Source organism: Gymnoscopelus braueri (assembly GCF_963280865.1).
Source record: "Gymnoscopelus braueri genome assembly, chromosome: 7".
Classification (NCBI taxonomy): Eukaryota; Metazoa; Chordata; class Actinopteri; order Myctophiformes; family Myctophidae; genus Gymnoscopelus; species Gymnoscopelus braueri.
The window spans coordinates 54,956,684-54,974,481 of NC_137608.1; the positions used below are offsets into that span (position 1 = coordinate 54,956,684).

At 41.5% G+C, this 17,798-nt stretch overlaps 1 protein-coding gene across 1 annotated transcript in view; it reads left to right on the forward strand.

Annotated features, from left to right (window-relative positions):
• The first annotated feature begins 376 nt into the window (after positions 1-376).
• The window catches only part of gak (cyclin G associated kinase), an 86,937-nt gene continuing 69,515 nt past the window's right edge, over positions 377-17,798 (forward strand). Inside the window, 4 exon segments of the mRNA XM_080433955.1 lie at positions 377-722; positions 12,822-12,883; positions 16,555-16,614; positions 17,256-17,370. Coding sequence (XP_080290081.1) covers positions 575-722; positions 12,822-12,883; positions 16,555-16,614; positions 17,256-17,370 — 385 coding nt within the window. The 5' untranslated portion in view covers positions 377-574.

Genomic DNA, 17,798 nt, shown 5'->3' on the forward strand with positions numbered 1-17,798 from the left:
TCATCTCGTGATGGCTTGATTCGAGGCTTAAATTAATAGATATAAATATTTTTGGAAATGTCAATGGAAAAATGCATTGAGTTTTTTCTTCCGGCACCAAAAAAAACAGGAAGTGGGCGGGAACTGCGACGCTCTATAACCTAACCTAAAAACCACGCCCACCTGGGCGAAACACCAAAGAAAGAGGGAGTCCCGTGTCTCCCTCCCTCCACAGATCATGAACCGACCAATCACGTGACGTCCACGCGGTGACGTCCGTTAGCAAGCAAAGCGCACACCGATCACGTGACGTCCACGTGGTGACGTCAGCACCTGTCACGGAAGTACCACCAGAGCAGTAGGGTTGTGATGATGATGATGAGGAGGATGAGGATGAAGATGGCGGCAGGAAGAAGAAACATGAAGAAACGGACCGTTTAGAAACAAACAGAACCCACACAGTCCTCCTAACGGAAGAACTACAGCCCTGTAGTTTAGACCAGAACCATAATAATAACAGTGTTTCTCATGTCAATAAGAGGGGGAAACTAACAGGATAAAAAGGAACGTGTTGTTTTGTAGGAGGAGGAACAAAATGTCCCTGTTCCAGTCGGCCCTGGATTTCCTGTCCGGCCCGGCGGGGCCTGGCGGAGCGGCGGGCCGGGGGGACCACGACCACTTCGTGGGTCAGATGGTGGAGCTGGGCGACATGAAGCTCCGCATCAACAGGGTCATAGCGGAAGGTACGAAGCAGCCTGACTGTCTGTCACTGACTGACCAGTGGTGGAAAAAGTACTCAAATTCTGTACTTAAGTAAAAGTACCAATACTGCAATATAAAAATACTCTGTTACAAGTAAAAATCCAAAATTTAAAATTTACTTGAGTAAAAGTACAAAAGTATTGGCATCAAAATGTACTTAAAGTACCAAAAGTAAAAGTACTAAATATTTGAAAATAGCCGATCTACAAGCTCTCGCGACGCGTTGTGAGCTTGCAGATCTGCTATTTTCAAATAGCCTATGTATAAAATAGGGCTAAAGTGGTTAATGTATGTTTCATTATATCACATAATTTATATCTGAAAAGTAACTAGTAACTAAAGTTTTCAAGTAAATGTAGTCGAGTAAAAGTACAATATTTGCCTCTGAGATGTAGTGGCGTAGAAGTAAAAGTATTGGAAATTGGAAATACTCAAGTAAAGTACAAATACCTCAAAGTTGTACTTAAGTACAGTACTTGAGTAAATGTACTTAGTTACTTTCCACCACTGTATGTTACTGACTGACCGGGGAGAGTCTCCTGTTCCCTGTCTCTCTGTAGACATGGTTCACATGACGCTCGTCTGTCACTAAGCGTCATGACGCAACTTGTTCCTGCTTTTTGAAACGTCTCTATTTACAACCCGTAAATCTACATAAACGTTCACATTTACAATATAAAGTGCTGACCCCACGGCCACGGATGTTACGAATTGAAACGCCCGGGTCTAAGTACCCGTATCTTCCGTATTGTTCAATAAAAAAAGCATTTTAATCCGATCGCCGAGCATCTTTCTCCGAAGGTTTCAACCAGGCGACCCTATCGGTTGGGAGGTGTATTGCACTCAGACACAGTACAAAAAAATAAAATAAAATAATAGAAAATGGCCACCGATCGCATAAAAAAAAGCTTTTTATCGAACAATACGGAAGATACGGGTACTTCGGAGGGCACGTACATAATTGCGACATCCGTGGCCATAAGGTTAACACTTTATATTTGAAATCTGAACGTTTATTTAGATGTACGGGTTGTAAATGTAAAACAATCGCAAACCAGGAACAAGTGGTTCCATGACTGTCATGGTATGACAGTCATGTTTCAGGGCTACTCTCTCTCTCTAACGCCCTGTTGCCAGGCAGTGGTGGAAAAGTACTCATTATGCAGAATGTCCCATTTCAAGTCTTCAAATGTATAAAAATCTTTAGAAAATAGCAGATCTACAAGCTCACAATGCGTCGCTGGTGAGCTTGTAGATCTGCTATTTTCAAATGGCTGAAATGTACATAGGGCTGAAGTTGGGTAATGTATGTTTTGTAATAATAATATGTAGTGTAGTAAAAGTACAATATTTGCCTCTGAGATGTAGGGGAGTAGAAGTAAAAGTACTGCAAATTGGCGATACTTTACCCCATTAAAGTAAAAATACACTTTATGGGCAGGAAATAAAATATGAAATTATTGTATTTACTCCACTGACCCTACAGGTCTGGTCAATGGTAATTTATATTGACCAAATCTGTAGGGGGCGCAGTGGAGCAAATGCAATAAATGCCATCAGGCGGACATATTTTATTTTCTGCCCATAAAGTGTATTGTGCAGAGAAGGTGGGGTGCTGAGAGGTTTCAACAACACAAAACAGCCTTTGTTTCAGTGAGCAGCGAAATAGTTTATTTTTATTTTTGACTAAAAGACTGAGACCTCTCAGGGCAGGGTAATGTTGGCTCTATGAGCAGAGGGTTAGAGAGAAATCACTGACGCTCTGGACCATGACTGACTGACTGACTGCTGATTGCTGATTGTTTTCAGATGGTTTAAGTGTTAAATGATGCCCCTCCCTCTCTCCTCTGTCATGTCGTTGTGACGGTTGTCGCTCGCCGACAACAAGAGACAAACAGCTGACACTGATCCAAGTGACAGCTGATTGATTCTTGGAGATCTGATCTGATCTGATCGTCGGCGAGGCGACAAAACCGTCGCAGCGACGTGGTTATGGTTATGAACCAGTGTTTATTGTTATGAACCAGTGGTTATGAACCAGTGGTTATGGTTATTATGAACCAGTGGTTATGAACCAGTGGTTATGGTTATTATGAACCAGTGGTTATGAACCAGTGGTTATGGTTATTATGAACCAGTGGTTATGAACCAGTGGTTATGAACCAGTGTTTATGGTTATGAACCAGTGGTTATGGTTATGAACCAGTGGTTATTGTTATGAATCAGTGGTTATGAACCAGTGGTTATGGTTATGATTATGAACCAGTGTTTATGGTTATGAACCAGTGGTTATGGTTATGAACCAGTGTTTATGGTTATGAACCAGTGGTTAGTGTTATGAATCAGTGGTTATGAACCAGTGGTTATGGTTATGATTATGAACCAGTGTTTATGGTTATGAACCAGTGGTTATGGTTATGAACCAGTTGTTATTGTTATGAACCAGTGGTTATTGTTATGAACCAGTGGTTATTAGTATGAACCAGTGGTTATTAGTATGAACCAGTGGTTATTAGTATGAACCAGTGGTTATTAGTATGAACCAGTGGTTATTAGTATGAACCAGTGGTTATGGTTATGAACCAGTGGTTATTGTTATGAACCAGTGGTTATGATTATGAACCAGTGCTTATGGTTATGAACCAGTGGTTATGGTTATGAACCAGTGGTTATGGTTATGAACCAGTGTTTATGGTTATGAACCAGTGTTTATGGTTATGAACCAGTGGTTATGAACCAGTGGTTATTGTTATGAACCAGTGCTAATTGTTATGAACCAGTGGTTATGGTTATGAACCAGTGGTTATGGTTATGAACCAGTGGTTATGAACCAGTGGTTATGAACCAGTGGTTATGAACTAGTGGTTATTATTATGAACCAGTGGTTATTGTTATGAACCAGTGGTTATGGTTATGAACCAGTGGTTATGGTTATGAACCAGTGGTTATGGTTATGAACCAGTGTTTATGGTTATGAACCAGTGTTTATGGTTATGAACCAGTGGTTATGGTTATGAACCAGTGGTTATGAACCAGTGGTTATTGTTATGAACCAGTGGTTATTGTTATGAACCAGTGTTTATGGTTATGAACCAGTGGTTATGGTTATGAACCAGTGTTTATGGTTATGAACCAGTGGTTATGGTTATGAACCAGTGGTTATGGTTATGAACCTGTGGTTATTGTTATGAACCAGTTTCTATATTGTGATAGTAATCATTGCTATATAGTGTGTGTTCAGTAACAGTGTTAAATAGATCTATATTGTGATGGTAATCATTGCTATATAGTGTGTGTTCAGTAACAGTGTTAAATAGATCTATATTGTGATAGTAATCATTACTATAGAGTGTTTGTTCAGTAACAGTGTTAAATAGCTCTATATTGTGATAGTAATCATTACTATAGAGTGTTTGTTCAGTAACAGGAGCCTCCATGTCTCTCCAACTCTTTGATAAACAGAAAACTTTTTAGTGTTCCAGTTCCAATCTTGTCTGCTCATTCCTTTGAGTCATCACTTCCACTTTCACTTGTTTAATCTGTATCCTGACTGAGATTACAATTGGTGGTATCCTGACCTGAAAATGCATTTTCTGTTTAATAAAGAGCTGGAGAGAAAGAGTTTAGAGTTACTAAACAATGATTACTATCACAATATAGAGCTATTAACACTGTTACTGAACAAACACTCTATTATCAATCAGTACTATCACTATATATATAGTGATATATATTTAACACTTATTTTAACCAAAGAAAATCACTTGCCCTACCTTTAAACTCTGAGAGTGTGCATAATGGAACCAAATGAGTTACAGACTCACAAGGGTCTATTTGGAGCCCTGGTGGTCCCTGGAACCTAGGGATATAATCCAATCAGGATGGCCCATAGATATGGTCCGTCATTGTGGTTGAACTACCTGTATGTGTGAGTGCAGGAATGCATGGCATGCAGGCAATTCAATGCATCTTAACCAACTCTCACCAACATGCAGCACACCCTGCTTAGTGCTTACGCAATATTATCCTCCTCTGCACACACTTTGACTTGATTGATTGATAATATTCTATTATTGTCAGACTGGTCATTCAGCAGCACCATTCATTTGTTTCTATGGATTATTCACCCCGTGGAGACTTGAATTCATGGATATGTTTTAGTTTTTGTCTCATTCCTAAGACAATAATTGTAAAACCAGTGGACCGGTAGGCAGCGCTGCCGGTCATCAAATTATTGTCTTAGGAATGAGACAAAAACTAAAAAATATCCATGGAGTGACTGATCCATAGAAGAAAAGTCATTTTGGGGGTGTTTCAGTGTTCATAGTATACAGTACTCCTTGTTTCCCCTCTACACCAAATCTGTCCGAAAATAGTCCACTTACAAATCATGTTGTGAGCTTGTAGATCTTGCTATGTTTGCAGAATGTTTTTTTTCCCCAGAATAGGGACGCAAGGGTTTATGTGGTTAAATGATCATTTGCAGATGATTAGTGCGTTGTTACGCATGTTGAAAGGCTCTCAGAATGTTCTCATACCATTAGGGAGACGTTCTGTTTGCAGTTACATTGGAGCGTGTGTCCAACATATTAGCCGTCAATAGTTGTTTAGAGGAAGCGGGTCTGGTTACTGCAGATGTGTGTGAGCCAGGTGAGATCAGGTGACAGACAGACAGACAGACAGACAGACAGACAGACTGTTTGTAGTCAGAATAAGATTAAGACCAGCACGACCAGTTTGATGTCAGCTGTGTGTTGTTGTTGTTGCTGCAGCAACATCAATGGATGCTTCTCTACCGTCTGATTGGTCCACGGAATGTTTGAGTTTGGACTGCAGTGGATTTAGTGGTTTTGGGTTTGGGCACGTTCTCCCCGTGATTCAGGTGACATAATTATATTCTTTTTTTTTTTAAATATCCGTCTGTTTTGTGGAGACAGGTTGACTCTGGTAAAACAAAGCAGCGTGAGGGCTTTTGTGGACAACTAACCTTTTTAACACATTCATTTCCAGGAAAGCATCATCTGTGTCATTTAAAGATTTATTTGGCTATTCAAAAATAGCAGATCTACAAGCTCATAGCGTGGCACCGAGTGCCGCGCTACGAGCTTGTAGATCTGCTATATTTTGGGAAAAAACGTGAAAATGTGTGCAAATCTTTTGAATATACGTTTTTTTAAAGCGAACATTTTTAACTCAAATCTTTGCTTCTGGGGGATTCTACTAATTGCAAACGCGGAAGGAGGCGCGGAAGAGCTTACTATATCATCGTGCTTGCGGTGTGTGTCTGTCCCATATTTATGGTCTTTCCGTCTGTGTTCACGCTCTCATTCTCTCATTGGCTCGCACCTCCATGTGACTCGAAACTCCGTGCTGAAATGCCAGCAGCTGCACTGCCTGTATACAGCCGACAGAGTGCGGCAGAGTGCACTACTACAGTGTGGTTGAAATATGGCAGCCACAGTCAATCTGCGTTCGCCTCCAGCGTTCGCGCGTCTTACTTGTGTCTTCTGAATCCTAAGTTTAAAAAAGAAAAATGTATGTTACTATATTATCAGTGATTCTCAAACTTATTCATGTCAAGGACCCCCAAAATGTATTTTGCCGCGGACCACCATCTCAAACTATGTTGTTCCAGGGACCCCCTCAGAAGCAAAGATTTGAGTTAAAAATGTTCGCTTTAAAATACTATATATTCAAAGATTTGCACACATTTTCAAGATTTTTCAAAAATAGCAGATCTACAAGCTCATAGCGCGGCACCGAGTGCCACGCTATGAGCTTGTAGATCTGCTATTTTTGAATAGCCAAAGAAATCTAAAATGACACAGACGCGTTCCCGGTCTTTAAGGGTTAATTAATCCGCCACTGCCTTACTACCTTATTGTCTCCGCCAGGCCGAAAGGCATGGCGAGAGAGTATGTTTTGCACCCCGTCCGTCCGTCCGTGTGTGTGTGTGTGTGTCCGTCCGTCTGTGACCAGCTAATCTCCGGCACCATTGGCTTGATCGCAGCGAAACTGTGCACACACACTACCTGGATGCCAATTCAGAACCTTTGCCCCAAAGTTTTCACATGGGCCTGTTATAGCGCCACCAGGAGGCAGTTTTTTGCAAAACACATTTTTGGACAGTACTCCTACAGATTTTGGCCAAACGCAAATCGGTACACTGTATCTCTTTAGTCATTAAAACGAAACGGTTCTTTCAGATTTTTCATATTCCATCCTGATTGGCTAAGATTGGCTTCCAAAGTTTGCAGGAGTACTCCGTTTCGAACAAAATGCCTCAAATCATGAACACAGCATGCAATTTCTGTGAAATTGTGCACGTACATTACCACTAGGCTGAGGAAGAAATGCCTTGATTTGAAAGAAATGTTTCAAATCGGCCTTATGGTGGCGCTATAACAGGCCGATTCGTGTTTTTACCCATAATTGCACCAATCTGTGTAAAACTTTGTATGTGCACTCCCTAGAGACAAAGGAAAAACCTTTGCCCTGCATTTTCCACATCTGCCTTTTATAGCGCCACCTGGAGGCCGACTTATGTAAAACCCATTTTTGGATATTAATCCTTCAGATTGTATCCAAATTTCACACAAATCGGTACACATGATCTCTATAGTCATGTGATCAAGACGGTTCTGTTTGATTTTTCATATTCCATCCTGATTGGCTAAGATTGACATCTAAAGTTTGCAGGATTGGCCCGTTTTGAACAAAATGCCGCAAATCATGAATGCATTGCGGTGAAACTTTGCACGCACATTTGCACTACGTTGAGAAACTAATGCCACCCTTTCAACACTGCACTATTATAGCGCCACCAGGAGGCCAATTGTTGCACAACATCTTTTAAATATTTTTCCTACAAATGTTGTCAAAACATCACGCAAATTGGTACATATTTTCTCTTCAGGCAAGTGATCAAGACGGATCCGTCTGATCCGTCCGATTTTACACATTCCAGCCTGATTTTCAAATTCCGAACATTGCTGGCCCACACTAACCTACCTGACCTGGCGGAGACTTGTGCTCCGAGGAGCACTTTTTCTAGTTTTGAGTCTTTTTGACGATCCACAGACATTTGTTTTTAACTCTGATGTAAACAAACAATGTCTCTGTGGAAAGACCAGTCTCTCCTCTTTCCACCGTGGTGTGGACATGCATGCAGAGCATCTTGGGTAATGAAGTCAAAGACGTTTGGCTGTAGGCTTGTCACAATCATTACATCATCGTCCAATCGCAATTATTTGAGATAATCGCAATAATTTTTACATCATAGTTTCCATTTTTTTTACATTTTCACACATTTTCGAATATAAAAAAAAAAGCTTGTAGATCAGCTATTTCTGCTATTTTTACATTTATAGAATGATTAAATATGTCAATAATTTATTTGTATATTTAAGTTATTATCTGCCCTATCTGCCCTGTGCAACATTTTTTTATGAAGCCTAAAAGGCAAACAGAAATGCATTTTGTATTCATATGTTCCAATGTTCAACGGCTAAACACACAATTAAATCGTAAATCGCAATTATTTGAGTGACAATTAATTGTCAAGTTAAATGTGTAATGGTGACAGCCCTAAGTTGGCTGCCATGTTTATCGGTGTCCAAAGTGTCAACTGATCCCCCAGACTACGTAGTGCTGCTTTAATCTGCATCGTGTTCCATGCAAAAACATTTAATAATCAAATATCATTGAAAATCAGCCATTTCTTTTAAAACCCCGGAGTGTAATGTTAGTGTAAGCTCAGTAGACGGTCACTCTGCGATTTGGGTCTGTCACCGCTCCATAGAGAATCCATTTCCTGCTCCAGAAGACGTGGGTAACCAATCAGGGCTCAGTATTAAAATATGGGAGACTGTAATTGGTAGTTGGTCGAGGGCCATTGTTTTGATCCCGCCCTTGGGAAAAAAAACGTCCTCATGGAAGCTCCAGACTCATGTCCACACAGTGATATAGTTTGGCTACGCCAGGCTAACTCTGGGCCCCAAGGTATTCTTTTGCCCAGGGTCCAAATAGATAAATATAAAATATAAATTTAAAGATACACCTTCAGGAGGCTGCAATTTGAAAATGGACCCTGTCTAAGTCTTAACCTACCCATTGAGACGGTGGTCCAGCAGTAGGCGGCCATATTTAAATGTTTTTCATTTTTTTTCATTTTACAACATCAGGCCAATGATTCCACATCTACTCTTATAAAGGGGAGATTGCTACTTCCGCGGCTGACGCCCACAGCAATTCCATAGCAATTGCACCTCTCGCCTGCTGACGCCATACCCACAGCATTGATTTCGACTAAACACAACAACTACATCGGACCTCTCAACACAAAACCAGCCACAACCTGCACGCTGAATTTACGGGTGGCGTAGGGCACCTCTCATTGCTCACTACATATTTTCCACCTCGCAACATAATTAATTCCACTCACCACATTACGAGCACAACGGAAGGGGAAACAGTTTCGCACCGTTTACCGTGCGCACCACCGAACGCCAACGGCCACAGCCGAAACAACACGAAGCAGCGGCCATTGAAATCAGCCGTCTTCGCTCGCAAAAGTATGTAAGGGATAATGCATGGGGACATAGTCATTATTCACATTTAAAGCCCTTCAGGGCGATTAACCACCATTATCCCGCTTATTACACGGCTACTTAATAAATACAATGAAAGTATTCCATAACTATTGGGCTGGGCGGACACGTTTGCCTCGGAAAACAAATGACACAATGAAAAAAAAATCGCCCCAAAACACAGTCGCCCCGGGCCAAATCCGGCGGTATTACAGGCAAATCGGCAGTATATACACTGGGGGGCGACTGTGTTTTGGGGCGACTTTTTTTTCATTGGGGCGACTTTTTTTTTCATTTCCTCATGTTTTCCGAGGCGATTGCATCGTCTATTTCTCACTTCAAATGTTTTCCAAAACATTCTTGAGAGCAACGTTTAGTTGTAAATGACATTGGTTGTTTGTTTACATGGCTGTCATGTTGGATAAAGCATAAAACCAAACAGCGCAGGTTCAATCTCTCTGCATCGCCACAACAACAACAACAGAAGCACGTCCTTCGCTTCAGTTTTTATTTGTTGACAAAATTGTCAATATATTTAGTTTTAGTCATCATAGCTTAGTTTTATTTTGTTTCGTTTTCGTCAGTGAAAAAAGGTAGTCGACCAACATTTTCCGTCTTAGTTTTAGTCGACAAAATCAACACTGGGTTCAACACACACACACACACACACACACACACACACCCCCACACACCCCCACACACACACACACACACACACACACACACACACACACACACACACACTCTCTCTGCCATGTGATATCCAAGGAGTGCTACTGTTCTCTGTTCCTTTGTTTTGAACAAACAGGTTCCGTGTGGTTCTGCTTCAGAACAAAGCCTCTGTCCTCACAGGACTCTTGACTTGGTAACATTCTGCCCACAGACTTCATTAACGCAATAAGACCTGTCAGAGCATCTGTCATTTTACATTTTAACCACTTTAACATTTATTTTATACTTTGGCTATTCAAAAATAGCAGATCTGCAAGCTCATAGAGTACTGCGCTATGAGCTTGTAGATCTGCTATTAATTCTTTTTTAAATCATGAAAAGTTGTGCAAATCTTTATATGTTAGGGCTGTGAATCTTCTGCTATCTCACGATTCGTTTCCGATTCTGGGGGTCACGATTCCGATTTTTTCAGATTTTTTTCAAAACAAACGATTCTCGATTAAAAAAACTTGCCACTTCACAAAAATGTCATTATACATATTTTTTTTTAAAGCGAACATTTGTAACTCAAATCTGTCCTTCATGGGTATTCTACAAATGTCTTCTAAATCCTAACAGTGTTTTGAAAAAACATGTTTCTATATCAGTGGTTAAATTTTAGTTTAAAATTGTAGATCTACCAGCTCGTAGCCTATGAGCTTGTATATCTGCTATTTTTTGAATAGCCAAAGCATTCTAAAATGAGACAGATGTGTTCCTGGGTTGAATGGGTTGATGCTGAAAAGGAGCCGACAACTTGCAATTCACTAGAGTTGTAGTAATAATTCACTGTTTGAATAGTGTGGCAATGCACAGGCTAGTAGATGATTTACAGGCATAGTTCACCCACAAAAATACATTAATAGTCAGCGGTTCCAGTAGGAGACACAAAGGAGACTCTTTGTGTCTCCTACCGGAACCGCTGCCGCTCATCAAATTATTGTCTTAGAAATGAGACAAAAAATAAAACATATCCATGAATTCAAGTCTCCATGGGGCGACTAATCCATAGGAAAAACAAGTCATTTTGGGGTGAACTATCCCTTTAAGACAGTGGTTTTCAACCTTTTTCATGCCAAGGACCCCTGAATTGATATACATTTGGCCGCGGACCCCTTTCTGAAAATGTGTTGTGCCAGGGACCCCCAGAAGCAAAGATTTGAGTTAAAAATGTTCGCTTTTGATAATGTATATATTCAAAGATTTGCACACATTTTCAAGATTTAAAAAAAATAGCAGATCTACAAGCTCATAGCGCGGCACTCGTGCTATGAGCTTGTAGATCTGCTATTTTTGAATAGCCAAAGCTAAGTGGTTAAAAATAATTGTGACGCTATGTTAACTCATTTCACTGGGGACCCCCTGGTACCCCAAAACCCCCCCCCCAAGGACCACTGGTGGTCCCCGGACCACTGGTTGAGAACCACTGCTTTAAGAGAATTACTGAAACTCATGTTTTCTTGATATATTCCTGAATTGGCCGCTAACTAGTGCCCAGTGCTGGGTAACCTGTTCTATACGGGACGGGCATGTCATCGTAGGCCAACATTTGGCGCAAACATGGAAAAGTAGCAGATCTACAAGCTCACACTGTATGTCGGCCATTTTGTGGCGAGGAGTTTTGGTGTAGGGGGAAAAAAGGAAGGGGGCCGAGCAGGGTGAGGGTCAACAAATTATAATCCTGTAGTGTTTGAACTGATTGATTGATTGTATACTTTATTAGCAGTTTGCAAAAAAAGTACAGGAAAGTTCAATACAAGGTCTGCTTTTAAACCTTTTCATTTTTGAAGATATCTTTCGGGGCTTTTTCTGCCTTTATTGATAGGTTAGTGGGCTGACAGGAAATGGGGAGAGAGATATGGGGGCTGACCATAGAGGTATAATATAACTAGAGGGCGCATTGCCCCGCCCCCAGCTATTCATTTCAATGAAAGTGCTCAGTGGTGTTTTGAAGCACCCGGAAGCCTGCCGGAAGTAGAATTATTGAGACGTTTTTGAGACGTTTCGAGCAGCCATAGTTAAGAGCATGCGCACTAGTGTCCCTTTTGCGTCCTACGTCAATTTATTAAATACACTCGAGATGCATATTTATATGTAAATGCATATGTATTTATGTATAATATGTTTACATATTTATATTATGTTATATATATATTTATATATATAAATATCTCAGTATTTTTTGCTCGTGCATGTATTTCGCCCCGCCTGCAGTTCCAGCTTTGGCCACTGGGTTGGCAGCGTCAATGTTTCTCAGCAACTCCGGGGGCCTGGGGCTGACACACAGCAAAGGTCGTCGGGATCGGGAGTCGACTGGATTACCAGCATAATGTGGTATAGCGCCTGGACCGCTAGGCCCACGGGCGCCCCCCCCCCCCCTGCTAAGAGGATTTTAAACCCAAGAAAGCCTCTGGCTCGTTTCCATCGGGGTTTAAGTGGTTAAATGATTGAAAGGGTGATTTTAAAAGGTTAAGTGATTTGAAAGTAGTTTAACCTTATGTCTCTCTCTCTCTCTCTCTCTCTCTGTCTCTCTCTCTCTCTCTCTCTTTCTCTCTCTCTCTCTCTCTCTCTGTCTCTGTCTCTCTCTCTGTCTCTCTCTGTCTCTCTCTCTCTGTCTCTCTGTCTCTCTCTCTGTCTCTCTGTCCCTCTCTCTCTCTCTCTCTCTCTCTCTCTGTCTCTCTCTCGGTCTCTCTCTCTCTCTCTCTCTCTCTCTCTCTGTCTCTGTCTCTGTCTCTGTCTCTGTCTCTCTCTCTGTCTCTCTCTCTCTCTGTCCCCCCCCAGGTGGCTTTGCCTTTGTGTATGAAGCCCAGGACATCGGCAGTGGGAAAGACTACGCCCTCAAGGTACAGTAAAGCTCCAGCTTTAAATGCTTCACCCAAGAAATGACTTTATTTCTATCCTTTTTTCTTTCTTTTTTTTGCTGTGCAGTTGAGAGGAGAGAAAGCACAAACTGCACTTTCCTTTTTTATTTATTATTTTTGTATTGACCTTTATTTAATCAGGGAAGACCATTGAGAGCACGCGCTCTCTTTGTCCAGGACGCCCCGAGTACAACATGATCAACATAATATAGATAAAAACAACAACACCATTTAAAATAAAGTGCAATATAAAAAAAACCCATCATAATGCAGATAAGGGCTTCACAAAGCAGGTGCAGTCCTTGTATAATGCATCCTAAATGTCTCTATAGAGACCCATTTATCCAGTTTCAGAGAGGCCTGGAGTTAGTTCCATTTGTCTGCAGCATAAAAGATGAAAGCAGTCTTTTCTTGTTCACTGTTCATTGGTGGAGTGATGAGTGTAATGTGTGACCGTGAGCGTGTTAGAAAAAAAACGACTACCTTTAAGCACCACAACTGCAGCCTTCATGTTTAGAATGTGCATCAAAGCCCTAATGATAATAAAAATTAGACTTTATACTGTTAACACAGAACACTTGTTTAATCCGTAGTCCACAGCAGCCTATAACTAACGAGGCCTACGTTTGACAAATTAGGAAGAATGATGTCAGACTCGGCTCTCCTTCCTAATGCCAAATAATAATAATAATAATAATAAATAATAATAATTGTCTTCCTGGGACGGACACTGTGCGGTATGTCTGTGCCCTCACCGGGCCTCACAGAACTCGGTCCTCAGTTAGGAGATGGCATCAGGGCTGACACCAGATAATGCTGCCGCTCTGCGTAACGGAACACCGGCTTCACTTGCCCTATTGCACCGGCCTTATCCTGAAGGCACACACGTGGCATAGGGGGGGTGTTGCAGAACCCATCATCAGGTGCCAGCCCACACACCTGTGACGGGGACACACCTGTACCAGCAGGCGTGTGCTGGCAGGTGGCTCAAAATGACAGCCATTACCAACAGAAGCCTATTGGGGGGGTTTTTGGCAAAGTTTTGGGGGGGCGCTACCCACACGTTCAGCTGTGTGGGTCCCCACGGTTATGATTATTGAAATCAGAAAATAATCGTATTTAAACTGGGGACCCCCCAGAATAATCATATTTATTTGAACTGGGGCCCCCCCCAAAATGGGGACCCCCCCAAAATAATCACATTTGAACTGGGGACCCCCCAAAATAATCATATTTATTTGAGCTGGGGACCCCCCACCCTGACAAGCACTTGGAATTGTAGGAGTTGAGGCTTTACATTTAGTTTGACTCGGTTCCCCAAATATTGTGAAAATAGCAGATCTACAAGCTCACAACGCCTCGCTCGAGGCGTTGTGAGCTTGTAGATCTGCTATTTTCACAATATTTGTGAATTTCTTAGGTAATATTTGACAATTTGGTATTAAGAACAGTTTAAGTTGACGATTAATGGACCCTTCGCTAAACCCCACCCCAAAAGCGATTGTCCAATGCCAGCTTAGCAACCGTTGTTAGCCTGGCATTGGTCTGGCAAACTTTCGTCACCTGCCATAGCTGTCAATGTTATTTCGCCCGCGCACACACAATCATTTGCAACATAATAGCAAGAATAGGAATACCACGATAACGCAATGGTGACTATGAACCACGTACCCAAACCCGTTGGAGGCTGCTTTTCCCAAGCTGAAATCTGCACTTAAACTACAAGGCTGAATGTCTGTGTTGTTGAACACATACACAGCTTCTTCAGGAAAGTTACACGATACGACTCACTCGCCCAGGTGGTGTCAATAATAGGCTACTAATCACTGTAATCGTAACAAAATTCAGAATCACAGCGCTGCCTGTTTCGGATTCCGCACGTTAAAGTATATTCATTCATTTGTTCGTCTATTTATTAACTGCTCCTGGCAGTCTTACCTTGCGGTACATGAAAACTCCTGTTACAGTCATGGATCAACTTTAACCTGGTGTTGGCACTTTCTCCATTTACGGTCCGTACTTCTATATAAACGTTCAGATTTCAAATATAAAGTGCTTACCCCATGGCCACGGATGTTGAAATTATGCACGGGACTCTCAAAAGTACCCGTATATTCTGTATTGTTCAATAAAAAGCATTTTAATCCGATCAGTGGCCATTTTCTCATAATGTATCGGAGTGCAATACACCTACAAACCAATAGGGTCGCTTAGTTGAAAGCGCATGGAGAAAATGGCTACCGATCAGATTAAAATGCTTTTTATTGAACAATACGGATGATACGGGTACTTCTGAGAGCCCGTACATAAATGTAACATCCGTGGCCATGGGATATGCACTTTATATTTGAAATATGAACGTTTATGTAGATGTACGGGCCATAAATGGAGAAAGTGCAAACACCAGGTTGAAGTTCATCCATGACGGTCGTGACAGTCGACCGTCGTGTATCCATGGCTATTACTCCCTCTAACATTTCCCATGTTTTTAGTTTATTGAAATAATGTCATGCACATTTGTCCAGTGCATAGCCTACTGCAGGCCTTGTTGACTAGATTTAGAAGAGATTTTGAAGCTCTTGCTCCTGAAATGATCGATTATTTTTAAGGTGAAAAGCCATCATTTAACCTGAAAGTCAATGGGTGAGAAGCAGAGCTTGCCAGGCGCTGCCAGGCCTGGGTGTGACTAACTTCGCACCACCAGTCACAGAGTGGAGTGGGTGGGGCTTAGCGAAGGGTCCATTGTCACTCAAATAATTGCGATCATGGATTTAATTGTGTTTGGCCGTTGAACATGTTGGCCGTGTTAGGCTTCGTAATCACAAATTGCACAGAGCAGATATGACAACTAACTGAAATATACAAAGAAACTATAGACATATTTAAAACAATATATTCATGTACAAATAGCAGAAATAGCTGATCTTGACACAGACTCATTGTCTCTGTCAAGTCTTTGTTTCATAAAAGAATCCACCGTCATGTTATGAGCAACTTTCTGTCAATAAACGTAACTCTGTGTGTTGGAGTTTGGAAGCACTCGTTTTTAATAACTTGACGTACGGTCCTGCTGCCTCCTGCATTATTTATAATCAATTTGTAAACGGATGGTTTAATGCAGGGCGTTGAATGAATTACAACTAGTGCTTCCAAACTCCAACACATAGACAACACGCTTATTGACAGAAAGATGATTTTTCTTGGTACAAACTATCATGTTGTGTGTTGTTGTGTCTGTGTGTGTTTGTGTTGTTGTTGTGTGTCTGTGTGTTTGTGTTGTTGTGTCTGTGTGTGTTTGTGTTGTTGTGTCTGTGTGTGTTTGTGTTGTTGTGTCTCTGTGTGTTTGTGTTGTTGTGTCTCTGTGTGTTTGTGTTGTTGTGTCTCTGTGTGTTTGTGTTGTTGTGTCTGTGTGTGTTTGTGTTGTTGTGTCTCTGTGTGTTTGTGTTGTTGTGTCTGTGTGTGTTTGTGTTGTTGTGTCTGTGTGTGTTTGTGTTGTTGTGTCTGTGTGTGTTTGTGTTGTTGTGTCTCTGTGTGTTTGTGTTGTTGTGTCTGTGTGTGTTTGTGTTGTTGTGTCTCTGTGTGTTTGTGTTGTTGTGTCTGTGTGTGTTTTGTCTGATGACCATTCTTTTCTTTTTTCTTCTGTGATGTCACAGAGGCTGCTGTCCAATGAGGAGGAGAAGAGCAAGGACATCATCCAGGAAGTGTGTTTCATGGTATCCTTTGTCATTCTGGGGCACACATTAACTAGTGGTCAAAGCTGGTACTGCAAGCTTAGCACTGATATAGCAGCATACTCTTAGGATTTAGAAAACATGTATTTGGCTGCAGACCCCCATCTCAAAATGTTTTGTTCCAGGGACCCCCATCTCAAAATGTGTTGTTCCAGGGACCCCCATCTCAAAATGTTTTGTTCCAGGGACCCCCCAGAAACAAAGATTTGAGTTACAAATGTTCGCTTTAAAAATATATATATTCAAAGATTTGCACACATTTTCAAGAACTTTAAAAATAGCAGATCTACAAGCTTATAGCGACTGCCATAGAAAAGGATGGTGGTTTGAAGTCTGTGTCATTTTAGATGTTGCTATGTGTATATAGCAACAGGAATAATAAAAAAAAAATAATGAATAAAAAATAAGAAGTTTTTCTGAAAACGTAGGATTTAGAAGGCGTTTTTAAAATGGGCCTTGGGTCTAAATGGGTCTAAGTGGCTCTAAGTGGCTCTAAGTGGGTCTAAGTGGGTCTAAATGGGTCTAAGTGGCTCTAAGTGGGTCTAAATGGGTCTAAAGGGGTTAAGGACCCCCAGTTTGTGAAGCAGTCAGTGAACTAGTGACCCTTGACCTGCTGGTTGTAGAAGAAGCTGTCGGGTCATCCCAACGTGGTCCAGTTCAGCTCAGCCGCCTCCATCAGCAAGGAGGAGTCTGACACGGGACAGGCCGAGTTCCTCATCCTCACCGAGCTGTGTAAAGGTACGGTACGGTACGCTACGCCTGTTATATGAGCTGTGTAAAGGTACGGTACGGTACGCTACGCCTGTTATATGAGCTGTGTAAAGGTACGGTACGGTACGCTACGCCTGTTATATGAGCTGTGTAAAGGTACGGTACGCTACGCCTGTTATATGAGCTGTGTAAAGGTACGGTACGCTACGCCTGTTATTATATCATATAGATATGAGACTAGATGAGCTGTGTAAAGGTACAGTACGCTACGCCTGTTATTATATCATATAGATATGAGACTAGATGAGCTGTGTAAAGGTACAGTACGTCTGTTATTATATCATATAGATATGAGACTAGATGAGCTGTGTAAAGGTACGGTACGCTACGCCTGTTATTATATCCATGAGGGGTGTGTGTGGATATTGGGTTAAACAGGGCTGCCCCTACTAACC